We start from the raw sequence: 16,641 nt of genomic DNA on the forward strand, positions 1-16,641 counted from the left end.
TATAGGACAACACAAACCTTACAAAGGACTATAGGTGACGTAGGACCACACGCCAGAGCTTTGTTAATCTGCAAGAAGCATTTACAGCTAATATTACGAGGAAATGAGGTTGATTTTTACTGTTTCACAAGAATGCTATTTTTTATACATCCAATATTTCCTTCTTCAAGTAACTACATGTACCAGAAGCACTTACAGGCCAACTCTAACTAGACTTCGATTTATTCTATATCAGGTGCTAAATTTATAAAGAACTGTGATGTGTATATTTCTGAGGAAGTACGCAAAAGCAGATTACCCGATTAAAGTATCTGAAAAACAGATTTTTCTATGCAAGTATATTTTTATTGACTGGATTATGTAACAGATCAAATAGGAAGACTGCAAAATTCATTAAATGTAGTTCTATAGTATAGGTGGTTTCAGAGATATAAAAAGAACAAATATAAGATTTCGCTTTTTTTTGCTTCTGAGGCTAATCGCGACGCTAAGGGTAAATGGCGAGGAAATATAACGGAGGAGAAACAGTCCCAAAAGTTATGGGCTGCATGTAAGTTAATACCACAGAGATATTACAGTAGGTGTAGGTTCTACCACCAGAACTTTTCTATCATAATAATACTGGTTATGGTGTACTGTTAGCTAAAGATGCTGATATTTGAGAAACTTAAAAGATTATTTGAAAAATTTTAGATAAATAATAATCTGTTAGACTGTAAACATATTTTATATCCATTCTGCAAAAGATCCGATGACAAAATTTAAAAATTGTTATCGCCCAGACAGGGACTCGAATTCTGGACAGATAGGTTAAAAGCCTAACGCTATACCAACTAAGCTATCTGGGCACAAGGTATTCTTTTCTTGAAAAGTTAGTTATGTTAAGAAATATATTGAAACACTTGAGAACACTCTTGCTCTGGTTCGACAGAGAAGGAGACAACATTTCCAAATTTTTACAGACTGGGTGTATTTTTCCACTATAGAGGCCTTCACTATATGTAATTCGAAACGCTAAAGTTCAGCTAGCTTCCAATTGTGTTTCGCGAGATTAACAAGTTACAATTATATCCAGTTAGAGACAAATAAAGCTAAAACTCTCAGATTTACTGTACTAGCCAAGTTTTAGTAACATTTTTCTTCACTATAGTACTAATACCAAAGAAATAGGTATATTTTATTTATAATTTGACAAAATGTACTAGTATTTAATTCACAAAGTTAGGTAAAAAACAGTATTTGTTAAAAATATTGTTACTGCCTTCAAATTTTATGTTATTTAGCCACTAACAACTGGTTTACACTGTTTGGTATCCTTTAAATAGGAAAAGAAGGAATTATTTGTTTAGTATTTTTACTACTTTATATTTATTTTAGAAAACAATTCTACAGTTTAACTTAATTTTAACAAATTGTTACTAATTTATATATCAAAGTTATGTTATTTAGAGTGTATGAAGGCGTATAAAGTTAATATTTGTATTTATCAGTTCAACTAACAATTATATTTTACACACAAAAGATAATGTTTACAGTTAAATTACTTGAATCAGAGAATAATATTTTACAGTAATTGATTCATTCAGCACTAGTCAGTACTTTTATGCATCAGAAAGTTTTCTTAATTTTCTATTACGCATGCTATTTTGGGCTATTCTTAAAATGTATTTCTAGGGCAAACTGGTTTAATTTTCTGCTTATAATGCAAAGTTGACATAGTTTTCGCACAATGCTTTGTACATTTGTTATATTCTCTACTTACAATCCAAATATTATGCTTATTTAATGTATAACTAACTAACTCTCTAGTCTTCTTAAACCCGAATGTTCATGGCTGCAGCAACTCATGCCTTTCATCTGTCCCTGTCCTGAGCAAGATCTATATACTCCTTTCCTTTCCTACCAATTTCCTTTAGGTCCATCTCTACATTATCCCTCCATCTTTGTTTTGGTCTTCCTATTGGTCTTTTACCATCAGGTTTCCCAACAAGAATCCTGTATACTCTTTTTCCTCTCCCATTCGTACCACATGATCTACACACCTAAGTCTTCTTGATTTAATCATTCGAATACTATCTGGACATGAATACAAATTATGTACTTCTAAATTATGTAATCTTCTCCACTCATCTGTCTCCTCATCTGTTTTAGGCCCAAGTATTTTCCTAAGGATTTTATTTTCAAATATTCTCAATTTATGTTCCTTTTTCAATGTAAGGGACCAAGTTTATTTACTGTATTTAACTTTTATTTTTTTGTAATTAACAAAAATTAAAAGCTTATACTGTAGTTATTATATCTTTTTCTATCAGCTTATTTTGAAATTAATATTATTAGATATAGTCTTTGATTTATAACTATATTGCTTTTTTTATCAATTTATCTAAGAGTACACACAGACAAACACATCTGTTCACACTTTTATGTACATAGATATGCCTTTCTTCAATATTTTAGTATGAAGATTGCACTTTAGCTATTTAAGCAAGTGTAGGAAAGGTAGGATTTCTGAGAATTTCTTGCAGGATTTTGTTGTCCAAGTATAGATGAGAACTGAGCTGGAAGACTGCTTTGAACCTTTTCATGAGAGTTTGCATGTGAACTGTATGCAAATTGAGCACTATTGACTGTGCATGCTTCTAAGTTTTGCTGTTATTTTACATCAACTCTGTGAGACTGTAGTAAGTTTTCCCTCTTCAAGTAGTTTTTATTGATTGTATTTGTATATGTTTTGGGGACTTAGCAGTTTTATGTTATGAGGCAGTTTGTTGTAGAATATTTTTACCTGATTGTTTTGAGATATTGAGTGTCTGCTGTTTTACTTGTAATTATTTTCCTTCTTGTGTTGTGCATTTGACTGTATTTTGTCCAAGTTCGTAGTATTTAGAATAATTGTTGTTGATTTGTAGATGCAGGGAGTAATAATCCTTTGCAAGATGCCCTATACTTGTCTGAACATTATTTTTAGTGTTCACTTTTGAAGCCTTAGTATTCTGGTAGTAATTAATCTGTAATGTAGGCATTTTTCTGATAAATTAGACTCACTTAGTTGATTCAACACATAGAAGTTGCATGATGGTTTACTGCTGATGATGCTAATTTGCTCTTCTTATGTACTACGTACGATGTAGCTTATTTGAGTAATTGGAATTTTGTACTGAACATAGGATTGCTTGTCTATTTTATTCCTATGTTGTTGAGTTTCTCCATATATGCCTTGGAAGAATCTAGATATATTGTGTTTGAAGTTTTATGTTTCTCTAAGGTTTCAGCTATGTAGTTTCTAACTCTGCTATCGGTGTGACTATTGATTTCTCTTTCTGAATGCCATGTTGGTTTCTGTTTATTCTTTTTTGCTTGCTTTTTTTTTAGATCTTTATTTGTTTGTTTGTTTTGTATTTGTTATGGCTTAACTATTTTGATATTTTGAATGCTATTTTATAATAATTCCACAATTTTTAAATTTTAATTACTTTAATTTTACATTAACTAACATATTTTACTTTAACAACAAAACAAACTACTAACAAACAATACTATCAACTTACCAAAAATGTACTATTATAACTTTTAATTTTAAAAAATTGTACTTTTAAAACTTTAACTTTGAAAAAATTAATTTTAACACTTTGACTTTAACAATTTACTTTGAATATTTTTATGTAAAGAGAATATGTAAAAAATAAAAGATCTGAAAAAAAAGCAAGCAAAAAAGAATAAACAGAAACCAACATGGCATTCAGAAAGAGAAATCAATAGTCACACCGATAGCAGAGTTAGAAACTACATAGCTGAAACCTTAGAGAAACATAAAACTTCAAACACAATATATCTAGATTCTTCCAAGGCATATATGGAGAAACTCAACAACATAGGAATAAAATAGACAAGCAATCCTATGTTCAGTACAAAATTCCAATTACTCAAATAAGCTACATCGTACGTAGTACATAAGAAGAGCAAATTAGCATCATCAGCAGTAAACCATCATGCAACTTCTATGTGTTGAATCAACTAAGTGAGTCTAATTTATCAGAAAAATGCCTACATTACAGATTAATTACTACCAGAATACTAAGGCTTCAAAAGTGAACACTAAAAATAATGTTCAGACAAGTATAGGGCATCTTGCAAAGGATTATTACTCCCTTCATCTACAAATCAACAACAATTATTCTAAATACTACGAACTTGGACAAAATACAGTCAAATGCACAACACAAGAAGGAAAATAATTACAAGTAAAACAGCAGACACTCAATATCTCAAAACAATCAGGTAAAAATATTCTACAACAAACTGCCTCATAACATAAAACTGCTAAGTCCCCAAAACATATACAAATACAATCAATAAAAACTACTTGAAGAGGGAAAACTTACTACAGTCTCACAGAGTTGATGTAAAATAACAGCAAAACTTAGAAGCATGCACAGTCAATAGTGCTCAATTTGCATACAGTTCACATGCAAACTCTCATGAAAAGGTTCAAAGCAGTCTTCCAGCTCAGTTCTCATCTATACTTGGACAACAAAATCCTGCAAGAAATTCTCAGAAATCCTACCTTTCCTACACTTGCTTAAATAGCTAAAGTGCAATCTTCATACTAAAATATTGAAGAAAGGCATATCTATGTACATAAAAGTGTGAACAGATGTGTTTGTCTGTGTGTACTCTTAGATAAATTGATAAAAAAAGCAATATAGTTATAAATCAAAGACTATATCTAATAATATTAATTTCAAAATAAGCTGATAGAAAAAGATATAATAACTACAGTATAAGCTTTTAATTTTTGTTAATTACAAAAAAATAAAAGTTAAATACAGTAAATAAACTTGGTCCCTTACATTGAAAAAGGAACATAAATTGAGAATATTTGAAAATAAAATCCTTAGGAAAATACTTGGGCCTAAAACAGATGAGGAGACAGATGAGTGGAGAAGATTACATAATTTAGAAGTACATAATTTGTATTCATGTCCAGATAGTATTCGAATGATTAAATCAAGAAGACTTAGGTGTGTAGATCATGTGGTACGAATGGGAGAGGAAAAAGAGTATACAGGATTCTTGTTGGGAAACCTGATGGTAAAAGACCAATAGGAAGACCAAAACAAAGATGGAGGGATAATGTAGAGATGGACCTAAAGGAAATTGGTAGGAAAGGAAAGGAGTATATAGATCTTGCTCAGGACAGGGACAGATGAAAGGCATGAGTTGCTGCAGCCATGAACATTCGGGTTTAAGAAGACTAGAGAGTTAGTTAGTTATACATTAAATAAGCATAATATTTGGATTGTAAGTAGAGAATATAACAAATGTACAAAGCATTGTGCGAAAACTATGTCAACTTTGCATTATAAGCAGAAAATTAAACCAGTTTGCCCTAGAAATACATTTTAAGAATAGCCCAAAATAGCATGCGTAATAGAAAATTAAGAAAACTTTCTGATGCATAAAAGTACTGACTAGTGCTGAATGAATCAATTACTGTAAAATATTATTCTCTGATTCAAGTAATTTAACTGTAAACATTATCTTTTGTGTGTAAAATATAATTGTTAGTTGAACTGATAAATACAAATATTAACTTTATACGCCTTCATACACTCTAAATAACATAACTTTGATATATAAATTAGTAACAATTTGTTAAAATTAAGTTAAACTGTAGAATTGTTTTCTAAAATAAATATAAAGTAGTAAAAATACTAAACAAATAATTCCTTCTTTTCCTATTTAAAGGATACCAAACAGTGTAAACCAGTTGTTAGTGGCTAAATAACATAAAATTTGAAGGCAGTAACAATATTTTTAACAAATACTGTTTTTTACCTAACTTTGTGAATTAAATACTAGTACATTTTGTCAAATTATAAATAAAATATACCTATTTCTTTGGTATTAGTACTATAGTGAAGAAAAATGTTACTAAAACTTGGCTAGTACAGTAAATCTGAGAGTTTTAGCTTTATTTGTCTCTAACTGGATATAATTGTAACTTGTTAATCTCGCGAAACACAATTGGAAGCTAGCTGAACTTTAGCGTTTCGAATTACATATAGTGAAGGCCTCTATAGTGGAAAAATACACCCAGTCTGTAAAAATTTGGAAATGTTGTCTCCTTCTCTGTCGAACCAGAGCAAGAGTGTTCTCAAGTGTTTCAATATATTTCTTAACATAACTAACTTTTCAAGAAAAGAATGCCTTGTGCCCAGATAGCTTAGTTGGTATAGCGTTAGGCTTTTAACCTATCTGTCTAGGGTTCGAGTCCCTGTCTGGGCGATAACAATTTTTAAATTTTGTCATCGGATCTTTTGCAGAATGGATATAAAATATGTTTACAGTCTAACAGATTATTATTTATCTAAAATTTTTCAAATAATCTTTTAAGTTTCTCAAATATCAGCATCTTTAGCTAACAGTACACCATAACCAGTATTATTATGATAGAAAAGTTCTGGTGGTAGAACCTACACCTACTGTAATATCTCTGTGGTATTAACTTACATGCAGCCCATAACTTTTGGGACTGTTTCTCCTCCGTTATATTTCCTCGCCATTTACCCTTAGCGTCGCGATTAGCCTCAGAAGCAAAAAAAAGCGAAATCTTATATTTGTTCTTTTTATATCTCTGAAACCACCTATACTATAGAACTACATTTAATGAATTTTGCAGTCTTCCTGTTTGATCTGTTACATAATCCAGTCAATAAAAATATACTTGCATAGAAAAATCTGTTTTTCAGATACTTTAATCGGGTAATCTGCTTTTGCGTACTTCCTCAGAAATATACACATCACAGTTCTTTATAAATTTAGCACCTGATATAGAATAAATCGAAGTCTAGTTAGAGTTGGCCTGTAAGTGCTTCTGGTACATGTAGTTACTTGAAGAAGGAAATATTGGATGTATAAAAAATAGCATTCTTGTGAAACAGTAAAAATCAACCTCATTTCCTCGTAATATTAGCTGTAAATGCTTCTTGCAGATTAACAAAGCTCTGGCGTGTGGTCCTACGTCACCTATAGTCCTTTGTAAGGTTTGTGTTGTCCTATAAATTGTCGATACACATACTAAGTCCCTAGTTACAGCCTAAGCTTTTAGTTTCAATCAAAGAATTTCAGTGTTCAGATAGTGATTGTAGCCTCCTATAATAAACCAAATGGAAATAACCCAAGTGTTGATGCACCCAAAAAACCAGTAATACTTAAAAAATACCTTGAAAAAGGCTATAAGGCTAAGTTATTCTTCTAGCATAGAAAAAAAGTGTAGCAAGTGGACCTATGGTCCATATAGTCAGTCGTCTGTGAACTTCGTCTTGTCCTGTGAATTGTCAATATATTGATAAATGGGTATATATATATTTTTTTTTTAAAAAAAAAGGAACAATGTTGTTAAGAGTCCAATTATGGACCCATGGTAAAGGAATTTCAGTCTTTATAGACACACAATTATTTTCGTTACACTAAAAATTTGGCCTCGTATAAAGGTAAATAGTCGAAATGATAAACATTTCGTGTACTTTATCCAGTAAGCCTTAGCTAGAAATACAATAACAGCGTTACAGACATAAAAATTAAGCAAGCTTTGATATTCTAGTGGCACATAATAAATATAAAATATCCTTTAAAATACTCTGACAAATAGTTGTGGGTTATCTAAGATCAAAATTTTCAAGCCCTCTATCCAGCATAAATAGGCTCTAGAATTCACTAAGCCTCAAAATAATATTGGGTACATAAAATAAAAAGCAGATGGAGAGTGATGCTGATCGCATCATCTCCAAACAGCAAAAACAAAAGTATATGGATGGAGCCCTACCTGATATATTTAGAAAACTTTACCTAGTATAAAAGTAACAAAATACTCAGCAAACTCTAAAATAAATAAACTTTCCTACGTAGCAGGCGTAACCTGACCTAAATAAATACATACAGAAATACAGAACCAAAAATAGCAAAGTGGAAATCAGTAAACCCTAATAATAATAATAATAATAATATATTCTGTGGCTTACATTTTAGCTAAAAGTACTTTTTCTTTAGTGTTTTTGAGAGGATTTAAATAAATACTAAACTCTTAGTTAAAAATTTGTAAATGTATATATAATACAAAACAAAATAAATAAAAATTAATACATACCCTGCAAAAAATCAGTAAAAAAGTTGAAAACATCTCCTTGTGCATCCAAAATATAATTGAAAACTTTCTTGAATTGACGAAACACACTTCGTGTGTACAAAATTTAATTAAAAACACATTTAAAATGTGTTATTTGAGTAAACTTAGAGAATAATCCTGTAAACTTGGAAAATATATCTGTGTGTGTGTGTGTGTGTGTGTGTGTGTGTGTGTGTGTGTGTGTGTGTCAAAAATGTAATAAAAAAACACGTTCAAATCGTGTTATTTGAGTAAATATTAGGCTAAACTTGTGAAATAAACAGATAAAAATTGAAAACTCACACTTTGTGTGTCGAAAATATAACTAAAAGTCTTTCCTGAACAGATAGAATTGTGTTATTTGAGTAAAAAATAGGCATAAACTTGTAAATAATAAATTAAAAGTTGAAAAAATCTCTTTGTAAATACAAAATATCCTGAATAGATGAAATTGTGTTATTTGAGTAATAATAAGCCTAATAAACAAATAGACGTTGAGAACACACACTTAGTGTGTCGAAAATTTAACTGAAAGTATTTCCTGAATAGTATAAATAGTGTTATTTTGGTAGAAATAAGCCTAAACTTGTGAAATAAACAGATAGAAGTTAAGAACAATGTCTTTGTGAGTCCAAAATTTAATAAAAAATGTTGCCTGAATAGTACAAATAGTGTTATTTTGGTAAAAAATTAATATAAAGTTGTAAAATAATAAGTTAAAAGTTGAAAAAATGTCTTTGTGAGTCCAAAATTTAATAAAAAATGTTGCCTGAATAGTACAAATAATGTTATTTTTGGTAAAAAATTAACATAAAGTTGTAAAATAATAAGTTAAAAGTTAAAAAATGTCTGTGAGTCCAAAATTTAATAAAAAATGTTGCCTGAATAGTACAAATAGTGTTATTTTGGTAAAAAAATTAATATAAAGTTGTAAAATAATAAATTAAAAGTTGAAAATTGTCTTTGCGAGTCCAAGATTTAACAAAAAATGTTGCCTGAATAGTATAAATAGTGTTATTTTGGTAAAAAATTAACATAAAATTGTAAAATAATAAGTTAAAAGTTGAAAAAATGTCTTTGCGAGTCCAAGATTTAATAAAAAATGTTGCCTGAATAGTATAAATAGTGTTATTTTGGTAAAAATACATAAAAACTTGTAAAAGATTTGACATAAAGTCAAAGTTCGGTAAAAAAAAATAAGCTCAATATTATGTTAAATAGCACACAGTAACATAAATTTACTACCTAAATCAATAATCAATGGGTCCTAGGTTCATTACCCCGTGATAAAAGCAAATAGTGAAAACTGTAGGCCCAGTCCCTGATAGGTCTCCCTTCTTCCTAGTACATATAATAAACCCTTACGCTTCGTTCTCCTTGTTCAAAGTAAAGTTCTCGCTCCAATCTAATTGGGTATCCAAAAACCTCGCTAAAGCGTCCTGTGCCTTAGGGCAACCCTGAGCGGAATATTAATTGGCGGCGGAAACCGGTTCTACAAGCGACGCATGGCTTCAGAGATTTGGCCCTTGCTGCGCATTCTCAGACATCCTTTGTTGTCTGGTTGAATCCCTCCCCTGCCCTACAGTATTGCATATCTTTCCCCTGTTATTGCGTACTGGTTAACCTTGGAAAAACCGGTTCTGAAAATCTACCGACGCGTTCTCTGATTGGTCAATTGGGTTCGTTCTTTGTTCTGACGTTGTGACGTCATTTGACCTTGAACGCACACTCCCCAAATTCCTTTCTCCTCTACCTGCGCGGAATATTAATTCATTCTCTCTGTCTGGCATCAGAGCGGAGTCGAGATTCGGAGACAGTATTCTGTCTAGCGTGTGAAACCACCGTGTTTCATAACATAATAACATACATTATTACATAGTACTAATTATTACCGTTGCATATCGCGGGTTCGAGTACCGAGACCGTCTTCTTTCGTACCATTACCACCGTTCATAGCGGATCATAAACCATAAACTCTTATTTTCAATACTATAAACATTAATATTATCGATTGATACATTACATACTTTGCAGTAATGAATATAAAACCATATGCATAGCGTTTATTACCTTTAATTACCTTCTATATTCATATTTTTCATAAAATAAATAATTATATATTCATATAAAGTTATAAACATGCAAATACATAAATGTAAAGTATTCTAAGTACTTGCAAATGAATTCTAAGTACATACAAATTAATTAAAACCCGTGCAAATTAGTTCTAAGTACGTGCAAATTAATTGCGAATATTAAATAGCGATTGACGTTAGCTCATTTACCTACTACTAAGCTAAGCCGAATTTTTATTCTAGAACAAGTGTGCAAGAAGGGAGGTCATGAGTTCACTCGCAAATTTCGCGTTGAAGGGCAGAAAGATTGATTTCAGTTACAAGCATGTCTGAAGTAAGTTTGAAGTTTTTACTGTAGACCTTCTGGTAATGCAGATGCTTTCCAGTGAGATATTTATTTTGGTGTCCTATTTCACATTTCAATTAGTCATGTTGAACAGGAAACTTTTATGTGTAAATTTTTTACTAGAAATTTTCACGATCAATGCACGTAAATATTCGTCATTGTGCTTATCAAGTTGTGTAAAAATTAATATACCTTCTTCTGAATTTTACCCTGTTAAGTAAAAAAATGCTACGACTAAATCTGTTAGAATTCTATTTCTTCTTCCCATTACTGTTAAATAATTATTAATTTATTATGTGCAAACGTGTAAACTATGATATTTGGAAAAACACGAACATGTCAATTTCTTATTACGTTGGTTGTTATACGAAATTCATTATATAAACCCGCATTACTAGTAGAGTAAATTTGTGAGCTATCACCCCTCCACTTTTGTCCACCACGATCCGCCACTGGTCCTCTCATAGGCGTAACTTGGCGGGGGCCCACAAAAAAAAAAGATTTATTGAAATGTACAAGTTACTTTTATTAAAGTTCTAGACACCTGAAGAGTAAAGTATTAAAGAGTAATTATTGTGATTTCACACATGTGACAGTTATTTAATAAATTATCCTGAACGATATTTTTATGGAATCGAAGACTTTTCTGGTTATGTATATATTTTTTGGTAGTCAAGTCAGTCCGCATTTTGCCATATTTTCCTGCCTTTGATGTTCCTTTTTTTCTTTTAGGAATACTGGACCAAAAAAGAGGGTTATGACTCCCAACAAGCCCCCCTTGGACGCGCTACTGGTGATAATGAAACTATATTTCAAAGAAAAGCCGCTTGTTTTAAAACCTAAATATATCTTACGTTATTATCTTCCAACTTTTTTTGTTGTGAAATATTATCGGATCAACGCCACAGTATTAATCTTTAGATACAACCTTGTATAATACCTAGAAGTAACTCCACTTTCGATCAAATGACTGACACGTACACTCACACAGTTCAATAAAACCCGTTGTTTCAAAGGATCCGAAACAATATCTCATGTAAGAATCAGGCAGCACCGCATAATGATGGTTAGGTCGTTATTTATTCAGAAAGGTTATCGAAATGAATGGGTTGTACTTGAGATAATGAATATGACAAAGGCAGTAGCGGCTTCTGCCTATTCGCGCGTACACACCCAAATGATTCAGCAGAAGAAATTTTGTTGGCAACACAAGATTTGAGGAAAAATCTTTGTTCCATATTTTTACCCATATTAAAAATCGCAGAGCACACTTGAGGTCGACTAACTTAAGCAACAGCTGTAAACAAACTGGTGGACAGATCGCGCCAAAACTCTACGTGACAATTAAGTACATTGGTACCAACGTACAGCAAAAAAATAAATTGTTTTCATACCTTTTACACGGGCTTTTTAAATTAACAATTCCCGGTATTTATTTGACAGAAGGTATATAAATAAAACATAGCACTTACATGTTGAGGAAACTAATATCTTCTTAATGTCTCTTATTTTTTGCTCCTTCACCAAGTTGCGTAAAACATTGTTCATAGCATTAGTGTATTAGAATCTTCAATCTGCAATCGAATTTGCAGATGTGAACAATACCACGCACTGCTTGAACGAAGATAAGGTGGGATGCACAACCGACTGTCCTTTTATTAGATACATATCATGAATGTTAAGTTTTCGTTTCATCGGAAAAGAGTAGTAACATAATATTTCTTCAATGTCTACATATGTCAGCTGCATCTAGGCAAGTGGGTGCAAATTCAGTGCAGAGGGTGCAAACATCTAGCTACAGCTCTGATAAGGAAACATTTCCTTCCGAAAGACCATTAACAGATTTACACGATTACAGAAAAGTATGAAATGAAATTGTTTGATCATTGTTAATAAAAAGCAAAAATTAAATAAAATCTAACACTTATTATAAACATTTCACTCATCTTCCAATTTGTAGACATTTTGAACCAGTCGTTAAAAGAATTAATTCGTTAGTTTACAAATGCAGCAAATCAATTGGTTTACATATATTTAATATTATTTAATAATTGACATATATTCCATGACAATTATATATATATGTATATATTCACACACAGCCAGTTTTGGGCTTACCCCCCCTAAAAAATCCTGGGTACGGGCCTGACTCTTGCGTTTTGTCCTGTCTATGTGTGTTTGTGATTGTCCTTTCATCAATTTCATTTAATCAATTTTCACCCCCATCTTTGCGATTAGCCAAAAGTGAAGTAAAATTAAACAAATTAAATTAATCCTTCCACAACGAGTTCAAGGTACAGTCGGAAATCAATGTTTTAGAGTAAGTACGTGTATAAACATGTCTACCTTGCTATTTCTATAGAACATTATTATTATTATTTGATTTTTCGTGCATATCATAGGTGTTGAATTCTTGTTTCCTTTTCTTTTACGTGTAAAAATATAGTTTGCCGGAAACTACAGACAAGCGTTATGAAACTCGATTTAAATATATTGCTTCCTGAGGAAGGGAAAAACTAGTATTATCATCGCCGACATTGGTGTGTATTAACGTTATTGTAGTAGTATTGTCGTTATCGACCTGAAATCAAGATATCCGGGAGTGGATATCCCGGTGGCAGCACATGTCAATGTCAAGTAGGCCTACAGTATTCTCAACTTTTTTTTATTCCCTGCTAATCTGAAAGAGCATTAATTGGAAGCTTGTACTTTATGTTGCTCGAACTAAACTGTTTTGTTCATTGGGACACAACTATGCCATCAATATTCAAAATACTTAGTTACTTCTTTTGTAGGACACGTATCGCCTGTGCTTACCCTCTTAAATCCGCCAATGACTGCATAAATTTAAAGATTTTGAGCTGAAATTTCCATAGCGGAAGACAGTTTGAACATGATAGACTGCCGTAACGAAACTATAAAATATACAGTACTTGGGGGTTGGTGCACAGAAGAGAGATTTAAACACCCCTCAGTAATGGTGCCAGAATTGTTTAGAATTAACTGTACAGTGGGATACATAAGTATTTCCCAACAAACTGTCCATCACCATGTCTATTCTCTTTGTTTTACGCAATGAAGGCTTCAAGAATTTAAACAAGACATCATAAAAGCTGCCGACAGCCTCTGCACCAGCATATTTAAAAATCTATTCCTTAAAGATACTTAGCCGGACCCCGTGGCCGAGTGGTTAGCACATCGCGCTGCAACGCTAGGGGTCCCGGGTTCGAATCCTGCTTGGGCATGGTTGTTTGTAAATGTCCATTCATCAATTTCATCATTTCATCCCTCATCCCGATCTTCGCAAATTAGCCAAGAGGCACAAAACGCGAAGTAAAATAAACTAAATCAATCACTCAATCATTAAAGACACTTAGGATGCAAGACAAAAATTAATGAAAATGGTCGTGGATAATTTGTCGAGCATCTTTTCTTACTAACAGATTTTCAACTACAAAGTAGAAAAGATAGGTGGCGTTTGTGTATACTCACCTCAAATCAGGCAGCAAGCTACACATTCTGTCTTTGTCTTGTTATTCAGGTCGTGGACACGTTGCAAGAAACGTTATGGTCAAGATATGACAGAATTGTAAACCTGTTAGCCACTCTTTATCTTTCGATATTTTAGTCCACTTGAGATAAGCGAAGACAGTGAGGTTTTACCTTTCTTAAGACGTACGCACACTATTCAATTGTCATTTAAACAGAACATTCATGGCCCAACAAAATAAAGAATTAAAAGTCGTTTAACAACGTTCATGTGAGAAATCTTTGTAGGTCTGAAATTGCACCCGTACTCGCTAAACGATAAATTTGACGATTTCACATTTTACTGAAAACTGACACTGTACAATCACCGGCAATAAAATGTGACACATCGATCCCGAAATACTCGCTTTTCTACGGCGGTGGTAGAAGTTGCCATTGAAAATTTGCTATTAAAATCCACTTAACGACAACACACACAACATCTTGTAGGGAAACGAGTGTTTCAGGCAGGGTTCTTAAAGGTCCAGGAACGCATAAATTCTATTGGGGTATATTGGGTTCCGCTGCAGGGCCACTCGCACAATTTAAATTCGGTCCAAGTTGCATATTGTTTTGTTCAAAAAAGGTTCCTGGACCGTATTTAAATTGAACCGGAAAAAGTTCCTGTACCGTATTTGAATTGATCCGGAAAAAAGTTCCTGGACCGTATTTAAATTGAGCCGGAAAAAGGTTCCTGGACCGTATTTAAATTCATCCGGAAAAGAGGTTCCAGGACCGAATTGAAATACTTTACAGATAGAAAGGTTCTTTACGGTCCACAACCCATTTACGCTTGCTGATTTTCTCTCCTGGACCGGAATTAGATTTATTTAAAATTCCTGGACCTTTATCAACACTGATTTCAGGATCTAAGTGTTCCATTTTTATTGCCGGTACAATGGGATCCACGAGTATTGTCGTGCAAATTGTCCATCACCATGTTCGTGCACTTTATTTGACCCAATAAGACCTTCAAGAATTAAACGAAAACTCAAAACAAGCTGTTGACAACTTATGCACCAGCATACATAAAAATCCATCGCTTAAAAACGCATAGGATATTGGAGAAAAATTAATGAAAATAGTCATGGACAATTTGCACGGTAATACTCATGGATACCACTGTACGTACTTAAAAAAAATACATTAGCGATTAGGCGTTACAAAAATAATAATTGTCTTTCCAAAGGAATGTGTACATTAAAAGTGTGATGAATTTTCTCGATAGTGTATTCTAAATGTAATCTTAGTTATTAATGAAACTACGTGATCATAATACCATAAAATATTTTTGTAAAACATGATTTGTACAGGTGTATGCTAGTTGATTCTCATTTTTGTTTATCTAAACAACAATTTAAGATAAACATAAAATATTATATTCACGGTTGGTTGTAGAATACAATTTATTATCATTGGTGAAGAAATATACATTGTTCCTTGTTGTGCAATTGCGATTAAATACGGACAAGAATGTTCCACCTCTCCTCCTTTCCTTTGTACCAAAGGTGTTCATTTTTAATTAACCTGACCTGCTTTCATTTTAAATGTTGATTTTCTCAACATTTCGGGAGGGGCTGTAGCCTATAACCGTACATATTACCACTAATATACCAATATATCATTACTAATTATGTTAAGTATATGTATATGATGCATATTCATATTATTCATTATTTAAAATGCATTGAGCTCATATCCCCGTTTAAGGAAACTCTACTTCTCGTGGTAACGAAGCAGATTCTTGTCTCCCAGCTCTGACCTAAATTCCACATATTCCATCCAAAAGGGTGAATCTTCTGCCCGTCATCTCCCACCGTGTAAATAAATGTGAATGAATGTATATAGTGTACACGACGTCTCTCCATAAGAGCCCCTTGAACTTGATTCTTTCTTCCCTGGTAGCTGCGGGATTTTGTTGTGTTTAGGTTCCTGCAAACTGAGTCGGCCGTGTTGGTGAGAATTATTGTATGTCAGCAATCTTCTCACTCGGCGTGGTCTGGCTACATTGTGGCTTCCAAAGGCAAGACGGCAACTATTTGCGTGGCGTCTCGGCTTGGTCGCTTACAAGCCCCATTGGCTCACCCTGCGCTTCTATGTTTTAACTTTCAATCGAGTTGCTACAACGGAGAAGTGTCCATGACTGTACAAAGGTAAAAAAAAAACCATTGGTTCTTTGAATTCTAGATTCTCGCTCAATGTTGTCAGTTCAACTCCGAAGTAGTACAAGTACAAGTACGCTTGTAGTTTGTTATTAAAACTACCAAAATAGATATCGTATAAATCACAAGGCATGAGACGCATGATTTCTAAAGTTTTCGACAAGAAAGAAAACAGCTGCTCTTTTACTACAGAGGAGAGAACACGTAGCACTTCAGAATCGAGAAACACGCACATAAAAACTCACCATTCTCAGTGATTTCCTTTGTTGGACTGGTCAACGTGATCGCACCAGATATCATGCTGTAGATAACAAACTTGCACAACTCCTTCGACAAACTACTCCCATCTGTACACTACGCTCA

General features: G+C 32.7%; 1 protein-coding gene across 1 annotated transcript in view; it reads right to left on the reverse strand.

Moving 5' to 3' along the window:
* The window catches only part of LOC145978289 (sodium-independent sulfate anion transporter-like), a 79,302-nt gene extending 62,661 nt beyond the window's left edge, over window positions 1–16,641 (reverse strand). The window contains exon 1 of the mRNA XM_083110819.1: window positions 16,524–16,641. Within this exon, the coding sequence (XP_082966945.1) occupies window positions 16,524–16,578 (55 nt within the window). The 5' untranslated portion in view covers window positions 16,579–16,641. The remainder of the gene's footprint in view (window positions 1–16,523) is intronic.

Source organism: Lepisma saccharinum, chromosome 24 (genome assembly GCF_977018435.1).
Source record: "Lepisma saccharinum chromosome 24, izLepSacc3.1, whole genome shotgun sequence".
NCBI lineage: Eukaryota > Metazoa > Arthropoda > Insecta > Zygentoma > Lepismatidae > Lepisma > Lepisma saccharinum.